This window comes from Neolamprologus multifasciatus, chromosome 18 (assembly GCF_963576455.1).
Source record: "Neolamprologus multifasciatus chromosome 18, fNeoMul1.2, whole genome shotgun sequence".
Classification (NCBI taxonomy): domain Eukaryota; kingdom Metazoa; phylum Chordata; class Actinopteri; order Cichliformes; family Cichlidae; genus Neolamprologus; species Neolamprologus multifasciatus.
This window is the reverse complement of record NC_140456.1, coordinates 9,027,056-9,042,095: the sequence shown is the minus strand read 5'-3', so window position 1 is coordinate 9,042,095 and position 15,040 is coordinate 9,027,056. Positions and strand designations below refer to the sequence as shown.

At 38.8% G+C, this 15,040-nt stretch overlaps 1 protein-coding gene across 1 annotated transcript; it reads right to left on the bottom strand.

Moving 5' to 3' along the window:
* Nucleotides 1-718: 718 nt before the first annotated feature.
* On the bottom strand, nucleotides 719-11,613 carry LOC146497309 (uncharacterized). Its single transcript, XM_085141472.1, has 5 exons — nucleotides 10,035-11,613; nucleotides 5,976-6,207; nucleotides 5,313-5,454; nucleotides 4,419-4,509; nucleotides 719-2,275 (listed from the first exon to the last, which is right to left on the bottom strand). Exons 1-5 carry the CDS (start codon nucleotides 10,090-10,092, stop codon nucleotides 1,995-1,997), a joined length of 804 nt encoding a protein of 267 aa, XP_084997598.1. The 5' UTR covers nucleotides 10,093-11,613; the 3' UTR covers nucleotides 719-1,994.
* Between the last annotated feature and the right edge of the window lie 3,427 nt (nucleotides 11,614-15,040).

Here is a 15,040-nt window from a genome sequence, read left to right as displayed (position 1 = left end):
AGACTTCTCTTGCAATGGCTGCATGTTTCCCGATGCAATCTTTATTAAATGGTACTTGAATTTAATTCCTGGTGTTTTTCAGTCTTACCAGCAAGTACACATCAGAGGCCATAATAGACTCATAATGAGGAGGAGAACATTTTGAAAAGCTAAAACACTTTTAAAGTCTGCAATTTACACTGCCAAAATGGTGCCAAGCAAGCTAAAAAGGCATGTGGGAACAAGGGTCAGTCTGATAAGGAGGTGAATACCAGTTATATAAACTGGTGGAGCAACGCAGAGTAAAGGGGGCTTGATCTGACAGCAGAACCAGCAGAGATAGAGGCTATTTTTTTAGTGACATGAATATGAGCCTTGACATTTTGCCTCGACCTTTGGTGGATCTTGGGTAAAAAAGGTTTGAAAACCTACAGTCATTCCAAACCAGGGGTGTCGACCCCTCTTTGATCCCTCTGTATGGGGATCTACACAGCCTTTTTAATCTCATTTCTGCAGATGTTCAGAAAATATTTCTCAACTTATTACTATCCGTAATATTCAAAAGTAAAGTTTGGCTTTTATTGAAGGGCCAGAGTGTCCTGATGGTTAATGTGTTACCACATTAACCACAAAGTAACAAGTGGACTACCACAAGTAAAAGAAATACACATAAAACTGGGAGAAAGTGGTGGAAAGTGAATGTCAAACAGCTTTCCCAAAATTTTTGTCAGTCATTTTCTTTGTCATTTTTGAGTTTTACATGAAGTGTAGCTCAAAAAGTGATGTGATATTTGAGATATATAAAAAATGAGTTCATTCACGCTGGACAAGCCCATCAAATGTGTCGTAATGTCCAACTACAAGACACGCCAAGCAAAGGCAGTACTCAGAGAATGTGCCATTTGTCAAATGCTTCCCACTGAAAGTCAAATAATAGACAAAACAGCATCTTAAAACTACAGTTAAGAAGAGTTTTAAAGGTTAAAAGAGAACAAAAATGGCCTGAGTGTGTCTAAGCTTCTTTTTATTGTCATTGCGAGCTCTAGAAAGGAAACATCTCATCCAGCAGTTTCATGCCAAGCAGGCCAGATCAGTAATAGCACCATACCCATCCTTTAACATAAAGAAGTACAAGTGAACGCTCCAAGAAAAAAAGAATAACACATATAATAAACAAATTAATATATCTTGAAAAACAACACCATAACTTAAATGCAACAAAACAAAATATAAGCAAAAAGTGACAAAATGCTTCAAATGTAGATTCCTCCGAAGGCTCCATAATGTTGCTTTAGAGCAATATTAACAACACCCCCTAAAAAATCTACAACTTAATATCAGGAAAAATAAATAGTAGATCAAATATAACGCGTACTATCTTTACTGATCAGAGTGGCACCTCTGCTGTTTTACACCTCTCCGCTTAGACGCTCTCCCGGGAAAATGGGGTGTAGTGAAAGGTTCATGAGTTGTCAAGGACGCTACTGCCCCCTGTTGTGTCGGGGTGGTAACTGCAACAACACCGGCTCCTGGAAATGACACTGCAAAGACTACACGAAAGCCCCCGTTTCAAGAGGATTTTCCCTGGGCCTGTTTGAATGCATCATTTATGGAGCTCGTATTATTTTCATGAAGCCTGGAGCAGGGGGCTGGTGAAATGCTAGACAAACAGCTAAATAATGCAAGCTGAGTGCACTGCTTTATTTACCCAAACACAAGTGTCATGTAGTTAATTGTTTACAAGTGCATTTCCCCTACTGTGGCGTGAAGTGCTGACAGAAGAAAAGCAGGATTCATAAATATTTCTATGCAAAAAAAAAAATTAAAAAAAATGAAGAAGAAGAAGACAACATGGTCCAACTAAATAAATAGCCCATAAAGTCTGTGCAATTTAAACCACAGGTAGTGAATAATAAACTATTGTACAACAAGCTCAAACAACACACAAAAAAGCTCGTGTTTGAGAGATTTGAGGAGGGAAAGCAGTCCATCTGTTGTAGCTTGTTTTCTCTTTGTCACTCTAACCGTCTCCCTGCTGCCTTCTCCTCATCTTGAAGTTGTGTCTGCTTTGCTCCCTCATACAGGCTCCGACTGACGTAATGGTTCACATCCCACCCTGCGGGGCTCTTGTGCAGCCAGCGAGCGTTCAGGCTCAATTCCCCCAGCTCCCTCAGGTTGACTCCTGGCCGTGCAGGGGTGGAGATGACGGGGAAAGGGCCGTGGACAGCCCGAGGCACGGGGAGCGGTTCAGGAAGGCAGCACGGGAGCAGGAAGGGGTGAGGCAGAGGCTGAATCGCTGTCAGGAATCAGAGTGAGAGTCAAATCAATCAGAAAAGTAACCCCTGAGACATATGCAAAGCTCAAACACATAGTGATTTATTAATACCACTACTCTGATGCATTGAACGGGCTTTAAAGCCATTCGGAGGGAACCTAAAACTGGTTCTAAGTAGTTAAATTAACTGTTTAAAGTGAATATTTTAAGTCTATAATAGATCAAACACAAATAAGAACAGCAATCTTGAATCTAAATCTTCATTGAAAATGTCAAATTATTAGCTATTTTTGTTTTAAACTGATATTACGGTAAAACCGTAAGTTTCTGGATTTTTTTTTTCTTTTGGGGGGGGGGGGGGGGGGCATGTAAATGAACATTAAATTAGTGTCCTTCCCACATAAATTCAATCTTCCAGGAAACATGCAGTATTAAAACGTCCAAGGTGCAAAGTACAGAGCATTTTTTAGCATTTACTTTCTTTCATGCGTGTTCAAGCTGAATGCATTTATTCACTCTGGAGGAAAAGTCTTCAAGGTCAGGATCGAACTCCTTCCTTGCATTATTTTCCATCACGTCACCCTGTTTCACCTTGAAATATATTAAATTACAGAAGAGGCAAGCCATCAAAATGACGTCTCATTGGAAATTGAACTAAATGCAGCTGAAGGAGTTTAAAAATCTGCAGTTTACAGGAAATGAAGAGTAGTTGTGTAATGTGAAAGTGAGTGAATATGAGGACAGTGGAAAGGCAAGGTCAGTCCAGCTAAAACTACAATTACAGCTTTCTTAATTACAAGCAAGCGGAGAATTCTCAGTAAAGTCCATGAAACCTACAGTAGCAATCAACTGATCCTTTCAATGAGTGTGTCTGGGTCTCGAAAGCCTTTATTAGACTTCATTGAATCACATAAAATTTTACCATTAAACACACCATCCTTCTCCTGCACTAGAGGAAAGAATAATTACAAAATAGTTATAAATATATAAGAACATCAAATGTGTATTAATCCAGAGGTAGAAGTAGTCCTGAGTCAACTGAATTACATTATGTGGACAAAAGTACTAGCCTTCCTGCACATGATATGCTACAAAGCTCCCAGTGCACAGCTTTTTGTACTGATGTTAATAAGAGAAGCGTTTGCAGTGCTACAGTTATCGGGACAGCAGAGAGTTGATGAATTTTACACGTCTCATTAGTAGCTCCACAGAGCATTAGTTTGCACGTTCGCCTAGCAAATGTGTGCCTTTCAGGAGTCAAGCTACAGTGTTTTGGAGACAGGGTGATGCACGAAGAAAGACTAAACAAAAGGAAGCCATAAATTCTTTTCTCAAAGTCAGTGAAGGAGAAAAAGAAACGAGCTCACACAATAACATTTATTTGTTTCTTTGCAAAAGGGTGTTTTAAAAAGGTCAAGATGACTGTTAAGGAAAGCGTGAAGGTTAGGGGCTCCAAAAAGTACCACTTGGCTCATACAGGTTAAAAAAGTTCAGTGTCATCCGCAGTGTTATATCATCAAAGAGGTCCAAGAAGACCTTCAAGGGGTTGTGGTTTACATTTCAAGGAGCAGATAAGTTTGGGAATCATCTGCACAGCTGTGAAATTAAGTTCTGTATTTTTTGAAAATTTATCCTAACAGCAGCATACAGAGTGAAAGAAGTACTGGACTGGGAATGGACCCTTGAGGGATCCCACCTGTGAGGGGAGGTGATGATAGATAAATAAAAAAAACACCCAGCCTGCCTGTTAAATATGATTTAAACCATTCAAAAACAGCCTCTTTAACACCCACGCCATGATCCAAGGTTACCACTAAGGTCTAAATAAAAGATGATTAAAAACTTTTCAAAGTATTCTCTCACAGATTGCAATTTGGGACTCTTTGAGAGCCAGATTTCTCTTATTATGTGTCTGTAATCACTTGGTGCCTCCAGTGGTATATTATTAGGTTGACACACTTGCTTTGCGAGTGAAAAGTTGCTGGTTAAATTACACAAATTCCCTTTGGGATTGTGTTAGTAAGGGCATCCGGTGTAAAAACGCTGCCATGTCAACCATGCAGAGCTACCCGCTGTAATGACCCCTTGTGGCAAGGGAGCAGTGAAAGGCAGCTTTTTATGTCTTCATCTGTGTTATCTGGACTCTGCGGACCTCGTGCCTTACCTCTGTCCATCACTGACCCTGCTCTTCCACAGAGAGGAAGGCCACTGTCAGCAGCGAGATGAGGGAATAGAAGAGAGCCGCTCTGGACGAGCTGGAGGGATGGAGGTATATGAAGAATGAGATGGAAGGATGGTTGAAATGCAAAGAGTGCAGACAGACAGAGAGTGCACAAAACATCAAGAACACCAGGTGAAGATTAATTTATTTTTAATATACGGAAGATCAAAGCTCCTGGAGCTGAAAGGAAAAAGGGACTTCAGATGATGAAGACATTAATCAACTTAATTGAAGTATGGTGTTCCTGATATTTTGCACACATATCTGAAAAACGTCATTAGAATATATGACATTAAGAGTTTAATTCCAAAACAGGACTTTTTTTAAATAGACTCTGCTCATGCAGCGCTTTTCTACCTCAGCAGACAAAGCGCCTCCCTACTAATCCCCACTCCTACAAAATGTATCAAATAATTAAACAAGGTCTGGTGCTTTTTTTTAAAGGCTAGCAGGTAACCCTTGCGCTGCCCATGAACATGACATAACTTTAACACACTGACTCCCTTCTACTTTAGAGGATCAGTCAATTGCTTGGTTTTACATTAAATGATAAAATTTCACTAATGATTTTTATTCAAGTCAGCCAAACTCATATTAAATGATAAAGTTGGGGCAATTGTTTCTATTAGAGCTGGTTCATTTTTTGTATATCAAATAAGGTAATTATTTTATTTCAAAGTGAAACTCTTCCTAAAGGACTCATTTTTTGGAAAACTGGCCAAATTACAGGTTCCACTCCACTGTATTTATAGTGTTATATAAAGTGTAACATAACCCAGGAGCCAGTTTTCCACACAGCAAAGTCCTTTAAGCTGAAGTGAAGACATGATGAATGACCTGATGGCTCGGTGCTGGTGGTGCTGGCGGTGCTGGCGGTGGGTATCCCGGGTAATTGACGAGGATGAGTTTACTGAAGTTGAACTTGTAGGTGAATCGTTTCCCTTTGGTCTTGTGCAGGATGCGTTTGTTGTAGTAGTATCTGGAAGTAAAATGTTTTCTCTGTCAAGACTACACTCTGAAGTGTGTGTCTAAGGTACACTTTGCTGTTCCTGTAGGGCACTTTAGATTTCTTTGTTGCTTTCCAGGTGGCATGATTTGCATCTGTGGACATTTTAGATTTGAAAATTTAATTTGACAACATGTGTTGGCGAGGATCCTGAGGAGGAAGCTGCACGGAGAGAAAGGATTACTCATATTCACAGTTATATATATATATATATATATATATATATATATATATATATATATATATATATATTTATTTATATATATATATGTATAAATATATATATATATATAGTCTGTTTATAGTCTGTTTGTATAACTTTTTTTATTTCAGTCTTTTTTTCTTCATTACAGGGAAAATTCAAATAAACTTAAATAAATTTCAGCAAAGTCAAAATCAAATTAAATGAGAAAATATGTATATTATAACATTATTTGTCTTAAATTCATTTTAAGTCTTAAGTTTTCAGAATATGTTGATGCTAATTTACCCACCTGAGGGCCCGGCTGAGCTTGTCGTAGTTCATGTGTGGTTTGCCCTTCCTCTCGCCCCACAGCCTGGCCAACATCTCAGGGTCCCTGATGACAAACTCGCCCCACTCCCCTCCCCAGCCGATGGCCCCGCCCTCGCCTCGGCCCAGTAGCTCGAGGAGGAAGTGCCAAAGCTGGATCTGTCGGGAGCCGGGCGACCACGTGGGTTTGTAGGCCCAGTCAGGAAACAGCACTGCTGGAGAAGCAATTAGGAAACAATAAGGAAAGTCAGCAATCTAAAATTCAGTGGTGTGCGTTTGAGTTAAGGTTGCTCATTCATTTTTCTCAGGAAGCCACAAATCACACTTTGATTTGCTGGGTTAATATCTTGCATTATTGGTTAAAGTTAGATGAGAAGCCTGAAGTTGACGCGGTAGCTATGCAAGTAAGAAAACATGAGCTGTAAACTGTATATAAATGATGGGACGAGCTGAGCATTTAATTGACCATTATAATTGTATGTTTTAGAAGTCAGATGTTTTTCTGAATTAAGACATGGACGCGATCACCGGGCATGCATACTCTTAAATCACTCTCAGGTTTCTTGCCTAATTCCTCCATATGGGACCGTAATTAGAAAAAAATAAACTGACATCAGATTTTATTAAATAAAACTTTAACCAGCGTTTGAGACCATAAACTCACCAGGAATGTGTTTTTATAAATCAAGTAAAAAAGGTTTTTATTTTTTGTTTTTCTACCGACTGAATACAATCGAATGTATTTTTTCAACCACACACATCGCCCCCTGTTGGCCATTACAAAGACTGCAAGTTTAATGCTAAATACACTATCATAATAACATATTACTGGTAAGTAGACTTTATCCAGTTAGATTCAGTGAGTGTGGCTGTTTCTTGTACTAAAACCTTGAAAAAGACAGAAGACGTAATTATTGGAATGATTAATTATGAATATTTGGTTATTTGATTCATATTAAGAAGGTAATGTGTCTCATGTTTTGTTCAGATTGGGGATTTTTTTTTTCTTTTAATCTTTGTGACAAGCTCAAAACTGCTATTAATGTAACAGAATAAAAACGCCACTGCATATGTTACATTACATGCTAATACGCTAATTCGCCATAAATCACCTCTCTGTCAGAGTAAAACAAACATATATGAAGTTTGCTGTGAGGAAGTTGTTGTTTTTTTTCCGCTGAAACAAAAATTGCTGCACATCATGAAAAGAAGCTCCTAATATAACATCTTATTATCACCATATCAGATCGTGACTCCAATAGGCTTTGGTTTCTTTTTCTTTATTCCACACTGATTGTACGGATTTTTGCAAATGTGATTTTGGTCGTAGAGGAGTTTAACTGAATCTCTTTCATCCAGACATGTCATAAAAAAAAAACACAGACACAAACAATGAATATTTCTCATCATTTGTTTTGGTGGTCGTGAAGCTTTGTTGTTCTGTGAGCACAAACTAATAACTCTGCGACTATGAGAAAAATAATTTCAAGCTTATTCAAGCTCAGCTCATTATTTTGGGTTCAGAAATATGCTCATCTGTTACAGAGGTTTCTTACTGCAAGCTGGTTATCTGTAAATTCTTCCACAAGGAAATAGATTGTCCTTGGATCTGTCTGAAGCTTTGCTATTTGAGGCAAGACTGTAAACTTCAACAAAATTAATAAGGTGACGTGAATACATTAAAGCATAGATGGTTGTGTGTCTGTCTGTGTTTGGGGGGGGGAGATAGAAAATGTATTACTAGATGATTAAGTTGTAACATATTTTAATTTAACTGAGCAAATAAACTCTAAAATAACAGCTGATGCGTCACCTCTCTGGTGGGGATGGAGCTAGTGCTTGAGGCCAAGAAATGCCAGCTAGATATAGTCAGTCTTGCCTCAATGCTCAGCCTGGGCTTTGGAACCTGTAGAGGGGCTGGATTCCATACTACTCTAGAGTTGCTCCTGTTGAGAGGCAGCGAGCAGTGTTGGGTATGCTTGGTTATTAGTTCAGTACCTGCATTTTAAGGATTGCAAAGAAAAGCGTCTGGACTTCTTTAAGTTATTTGAAGACGTTTCACCTCTCATCTGAGAAGCTTCTTCAGTTCTAAGGTCAAATGGTGGGGAGTCCCAAATATAAACCTAGTGGGAGTTTCCCCCCACAGAGGGACAAAAGGACCCCCTGATGATCCTCTAATCGCCTGAGCCAAGGTGTGAAACTGGGTGTGGGTCCCAATCAGTCAGAGTTTCGGGTGAGTTCATTGTGAAACCTGGCCCCACCTTATCATGCGAATTCCTGAGGTCAGATGGCCCAGGATGTGAGTGGGCGTTAAGGCGTCTGGGAAGGGAACTCAAAACTGGATTATAGATGGCAGAGAGTTGGTGTCGTAAACCACCGCCTCTGTTCAAAGATGGTCGCTCACAGTGGACATAGATGGCTTCTTTCACTCCTCTTTTAAACCATCTGTCCTCTCTGTCCAAAATGTGAACATTGGCATCCTCGAAAGAGTGTCCTTTATCCTTAAGATGCATCTTAAGGATAAAGGACACTCTTTCGAGGATGCCAATGTTCACAAGAAGTCCAGACGCTTTTCTTTGCAAGCTCCTTTGACTACGATGACCTGGATGACTGAGAACCTTCACAGACATTTTGAGGATTGTTGGACTTCTTCGCTTAACCTCAGCTTGTCTATAATAAGCGTCATGGCTGAGGTTAAGGGTGTTCTTTGCAGGTGGCATGAGGACTGTAGGCCAATCATAATTTTAGATCTGTGGTTTCAGGTTTTGGACACTTGGGTGAGGACCAACAGAGTTGTGAACTGAACCCCAGCTTGCAGTGAGTTGAATCAAATAGTGGGGGAGAATGCTGAACAGGCTTACGGTTCAGGTACACCAGAAGGTTAATAGATGTTCAGTAGCAATCTGAGGGACTCTGAGGACATAAAGTCCAAATGGATCATGTTCTGCACCTCCATTGTTGAGGTGGCTGTATGGAGTTGTGGCCTCAAAGTGCTTGGCTAGGAAGTAATCCCAGAACCAGATGTTGGACATTGGAGATGAAGAAAGAGCCATCAAGCTGTAGAAGAAGTCCTACTGAGCATGATTAGCCTTTGGGACTCAGGAGGCAGTTGACAGGTACTGACCAACCAGTGCAGCTCTGGCAGTAGCCAAAAACTTGCATGTGGGAAGATTTTGGTGAAACCATGGAGAAAGACTTTCAGTCAGCCTTGATGCAATTCTGGGAAACTGTCAGGTGACTCAGGAGGAGGAAGCAGTTTCCTGTTCACACTGTATACAGCAGGAGGTAGTCAGGCAGAGGAAAGAATATTTTGAGGATCTCCTCAATACTATTGAAAAGCTTTCTGTAGTGGAAGGAGAGTCTGGTAATGAGGGAGATGATTTGCCCATGAATGGAGATGAGGTCACAGACCATCTCGCTGTCCTCTTGTGAGTATTCCATGGTGCATGGCAATTCGCATGGCAATGAGGGAACATGAGCCTGATATCCATGGTTAGTATCTTCTTCACTTTATTTACTTCTAGTCAACTAGTCAGACTCCCTCTTGGCTCCACTGTCTTGTTCTTAATCTTCCTTGAAAAGAATGTTTACTGGTATCAAAATCAGCTTCTCTGCTTAACTAGAATAATGTCCTAAAAGATCCCTGAGTAAGTAAACTGATGGTGGAAAAACAGTTTTGCTTCAGAAATAAAACTGACAGATGTTCACGCTGGTATGCCATATCTCGTGGACATTATAGCTTCAGTTTTAACTTAAGTACAGACTAAACATTAATATCACAGGTCAAAATGGAGCAGCTTGTATCAGTTGCTGATTGGTCAAGACGCCATCAAGGCTGCACGACTCGCTGGCGCTGACATGATGACATATCATTCCTTTGTTTCTCGCAGTTTTATCTATTTTTATCATGCATCCGAATAAGATCTGCACCGAATGAATGCATAATAACTCTTACATAAATATGAATGCTATCCCACACAAACGTCTACCCACACATATGTAAATAACTGAGATGAACGCACACCGACACACACGGTCTTACTTCTGCTCCAATAAGGTGAGGAAAGGTGACCGACTGAGGAGCTGCAGCTGCACTGCATCTGTCACAAAATACAAACAGATAAAACTCGTCAATGTCTTCACTGGACTGATGGGTGAGAAACGAGAAGAAAATATCTTATAAAAAATATTAATTACCTCTCATCTGGTGTGAAATTAGCCATCACAACAAAGCACAAATGCAGCTGATTGCAGCAACTTATTCTTTCACCATCACCCACAAATTAAATCGATGGCAAAGCCAATCTCCCAATTGTATATTAGATCAATATAAGTAAATGAATATAATGTGTATGTATGCCCTGACAGTTTATAATGTGCCTGGAATTGCATTTGACTCAATAGCTGGTTTTACAGTGGCTTAAATGTGTGAAAGCACCCTTTTTACCTGCAGACATTGTTTAATACTCTATATTTTTCTATAATTTCATCCTATAAACACACACACACACACACACATCGTCCACCCACAGACACAATGACCTTCCCAGGCAATTCGCAGCAGCAGAGACACCCACCATCTTCCCTGCAAGGCTGAAAACTCATCTCTTCAAGAAGTACTTCACATAACCCTCTTCCCCCAACTGAATGATGCGTCTTCTGCTATAAGCCCTCTTCCATCGGCTGTAATATCCTCTTATCTTGGAGCAACAAAAAAAAAAAAAAACGATGTCTACCTTCAGCTCTTATTTTATTTCCTTCTCCCATGCAGCACTACTCTCACACATGATCACTGCAGGGTCACAGGGACATTATCAGGAAACCGCGGGAGACGAGCCAAAGTCGTTTCACTTGTTAAGGCCGACGATTAGACAAAAACAAGCTCCAGGTTGTTCCGCTTCAAAATTGAAAAACAAACTAAAACATGTGATCAAAAGAGGACTGCAGATGAATTAGAGTTAATTTAGTTTAGCTTTCTGTGCAATTTTATGCAGACTTTGGCTCTCATATTTAATTTTTCCCCCTTTTTATTGGTTGTTTTGGTGGTTAACTACAATTTTTTACTCCATAAGAGCACCAAGTGCCTAAAAATGCAACTCTAACTCCACCATAAATCTAATGGTAACTAGTTGAAATCATTATTCCAGAGAAGCACAACATTTTCACAGGGTTTTTTTTTTAAGTAGGTGAATTTAAGGTCAAAATTTAACTAATCATTCAAAGTAATTTTGTTTACAAAGAGCAGCCTAATTCAGAAGCTCCCGTGCAAGTGTAATCATAATGCAATTGGTCCTGTTACCTTGATTGGAGCCAAAGTGGAAAACTCTTCGTTAAGATGAGCAACAATGATCAGTTTGTCTGCCGGCCCACTTCCAATCTGGGACGACTGAAGGATGGATGGACCGAATCTTAAACCCTCTATCTCATCTCACCCCCTAACCGCACACAGACACACACTCCCACCTCCCCCTTCCCTCCTACAACATTACTCCCTCCTTCCCCCAGCCCCAGAATTAGGAAGACTGGGGCATGACAAAAAGATGTTGATTACACTGATGATGAATGAAGAAAACCCTCCCAAAACATGAAACCATCACTCATTAATGAGTTAGAAATGCAACTTTGATTAGCTGCTGATAGATCATCATCTAAGAGTTATTTTTGTTAAAATATATTAACATGTTAATTTGTGTAAAAACAAATAGGGGCAAATGATTGTTATAATTTGCAAGAGCCGTTAAGTGCACCTTTAAATTCCACAAAAAGAAATCATTCAAATCTCCAAGGGAAGTCATATATGGACCACAATGTGTTATTTAGCTAAAATAATAATAATAATAAAATAATTAAAAATATATATATATATATATATATATATATATATATATATATATATATATATATATATATATATATATATATATATATATATATATATATATATTATTGCAAAGTTTTCATTTTAAGAGCTTTATATAAAATTTGTAATTTTAAAACATCACTTTTTGCAGTCTTTTTTGTCACCCTTACATGGTTTGCTTATGATTTACACCTTATATGACTTACTTCTTGTAAGCACAGATGAGTCGAGGTCAACAGCTTCTCACAGTGCTTCGATGATTATATGAGAGAGTGGGTCGGAACTAAAAAGCACGAGAAAATAAGGTGTTGGGAAATAGGTGAAGGTACTTTTCTTCTGTGTCATGACTGGAGCATATTAGAGTGAGCTGAGGAGAGAGATATGATTGAGCAGACTGAAGGTGACAGAAGGGTTTTTTTTCCTCGCTGAATCAAATAGGTGATGAACTCAATACCGGAGCCACACTTTAGTCAACGAGAGCCGCTTTTCACTTGACAGGAGTGACTTTGGCCAAGGTCAACAAGCTGTTCAATACTCTGCCGCACAGGCACAGGAGGCCGGTGTAGAGGTGGAGGTAGCGGTGACACATTTTGCTCAAGCTAATGTCCTGCTATTGGTCCCACAGGCCTCGAGCACTTATCGCACTTCTGTGAAGGTGAGGGGCCATTCCTACAGCATGCAACACTAGACAAATAAATAAAACTACTTAAAATGGTTCAGAAGATGTATTACCGTAAATTCTAAATACTTTGATGATTCTAATCAGTTTTTTTTACTTCAGTTTTTTTTAATAACAATACATCCATTTCAAATAACTTTTATAATTGGAAGAATTCAAATAATTTTACAGAACAAAACTTTTGTTGTTGTTTTTTTAACAAAGCAAGTGAAACACTGTGCTTGAAAGTCGCAAAACCTTTAAAGCAAAGATGTAAGGTACAGATGATGAGTCATTTTGACTTATTTTTAATATTGATTCCATTTTTGTTCCCTTTCTTTTAACTTGAAAATGTAAATCACATGCTTTTTATAACTGAAAACTTCCTTTTAGTTTCTTCCGTGCTTGTGTTTACGCATCATTGAGGAGAACATTTTGACAGATCGATAAATCTTGAAATATCAGTTCTGTTTTCACGTGTGTTTGTTAAATATGAAGTTATAGCTATGAAGCTATAACTGGAAACAGTTGAAAGCAGTGTAGATCTGCTCATAGGTAAGCCTAAAGGTAAACCCGCAAATCTGTATTAAAAAAAATTACAAGTTTTATGTTGACAGGACACGTATGTACAGAATTACATTTTAACCAGACGCTATTATCAGCTTGTTGCCTAGCAACTTTGCAGTTACAAATGTATAGAACTAGAATAGCTTTTTTTTTATGTTAATACACAATTTATGCTAGTGTACAGCAGTAGCTAAGTGTAGAAGATTTCTACTTGTTTCTTAATCAGGTAATTATGCTAATGAAGTATTGGAAAGATATTTCCATTTTAGATTGTATTTCCTAAAATGGAAATATTATTTTTGATATGTTGATATCAGCTTCTTTTCAAGACAATCACACACACAGACAGCATCCAAATCTATATTTCACCGAGTCTGTGAGAACTGGGTTACGACTTAATCCTGCATTACTTAACCCGAACAAAATGTTGTGCCGCTGCATTTGTTGGTGGATTAGCTGTGATTTAGTGTTCCCTATACAGCAGGAGAAAAGACATAAAGAGAAGCTCCCAGCAACAATCTGCTTAGGCTTGTGATGCACATACATCCCTATACAGTCCCCCACCCTTTGCACAAAACACACACACACACACACACAGAGTCCCACCCGCATACACTTATCGTCCCTCAGATGTGATAGCTGACACCGGAGGCTTTTAATTCCAGTGTAAATACAAATACTCTCCCAGACAGCTATCAATTATGCATAGCACTAATTGAGTTGAATGTTGTGCTTTTAGCAGCCTGAGGACCCCGGGTCACATGCAGAGCTTGAAACCAAACACACATAGATAATTGCACATATACGAGAACCCATTCCGATACCATTCAGTTCCTTTTCCTTCACTTCAACCTTAAAAAACAGAAGTGAGACAACATTTTTTAGCCTATTACAACAGACTACATACTAGTTTACTACTTTAGGCTGGCTTTGGAAATGTTTTGGCCATTATATTTTACTATGAGCAATAGCCGGTGCAAACATTGCACTTAAGCTACATTACGATATAAAAATGTCTGTATTTGGAGGGAGAAACAATAAGGATTTGACATTCAGTGTCCTTCACAGCGCTGCAAATCTAAAATGAAATCTAAATATGTGGAAAATGATCAGCTAGACTTTGGCTGACACTGACCACTGATATTAGCCATAAGTCTCATGTTATAAAATACACAAAACTAAAGTTTGGTGAGCTGATGAGTGAGGTCAGTCTGACAGAGCAGAGTGAGTAACTTCTCAAATGCTTTAAAAGAGTATGGTATGGTTTCATACAGGAAAAAAAAATCTACAGTTACTTTAATCACAACATGTGGTCTTTTAACCTTTAACCTTAACCAAAGTACTTTTGTTACAAAAGCAAAACCACTGGATCCAATCTCATGTTTGCACACTCTCCACCAACCCCAACCACCTCTTCCTGGCTTTAAATTTATTAAAATATATTTCCTAATCAAGCCAGGCTTTTCTTTTTACATTTCTTTGAAGGTAATAATAGAGTTGCACATAAACTTATTTCTAGGACATCTGGTTTGATCTCACATGAGATGTAAAACAGGCCCCAACGGGTTTGACAAAAGTAAAGACTGGTTCATCCATGGTGCAAAAAGAACAGCCCCAAAAAAGACTTTATTGGAAAATGACTCATTATTTTTTGTTACATTGATCTAATGTAGCTTGCCATCGCCAGTGTGTGAATGTGTGTGTGAATGGGTGAATGACTGAATGTAGTGTGAAGCGCTTTGGGGTCCTTAGGGACTAGAAAAGCGCTATACAAATGCAGGCCATTTACCATTTAATATTAAAAATTATTTTTTATTTTTCTAAAGGACAAGTTTCTTGCTTGAATGATGCGAGCAGAGCTTTTTGATTTAATATTTGTCTAAGCATGTTTTACTCAGTTTGAATAAAAGGTTTTGATTTCCTCCATATTTATAGTACATTAATCCTACTTTGGATAGTTAAG

Bases quoted from the DNA above. Each gene is read 5' to 3' on its own strand.
- LOC146497309 (XM_085141472.1), bottom strand. From the start codon at position 10,092: ATGCAGTGCAGCTGCAGCTCCTCAGTCGGTCACCTTTCCTCACCTTAT. The intron at 5,455-5,975 runs GTGGGTAAATTA...TTTTACTTCCAG, and splicing joins AAGCTCAGCCGGGCCCTCAG to ATACTACTACAACAAACGCA. The intron at 4,510-5,312 runs GTCATTCATCAT...CCATCCCTCCAG, and splicing joins CACCAGCACCGAGCCATCAG to CTCGTCCAGAGCGGCTCTCT.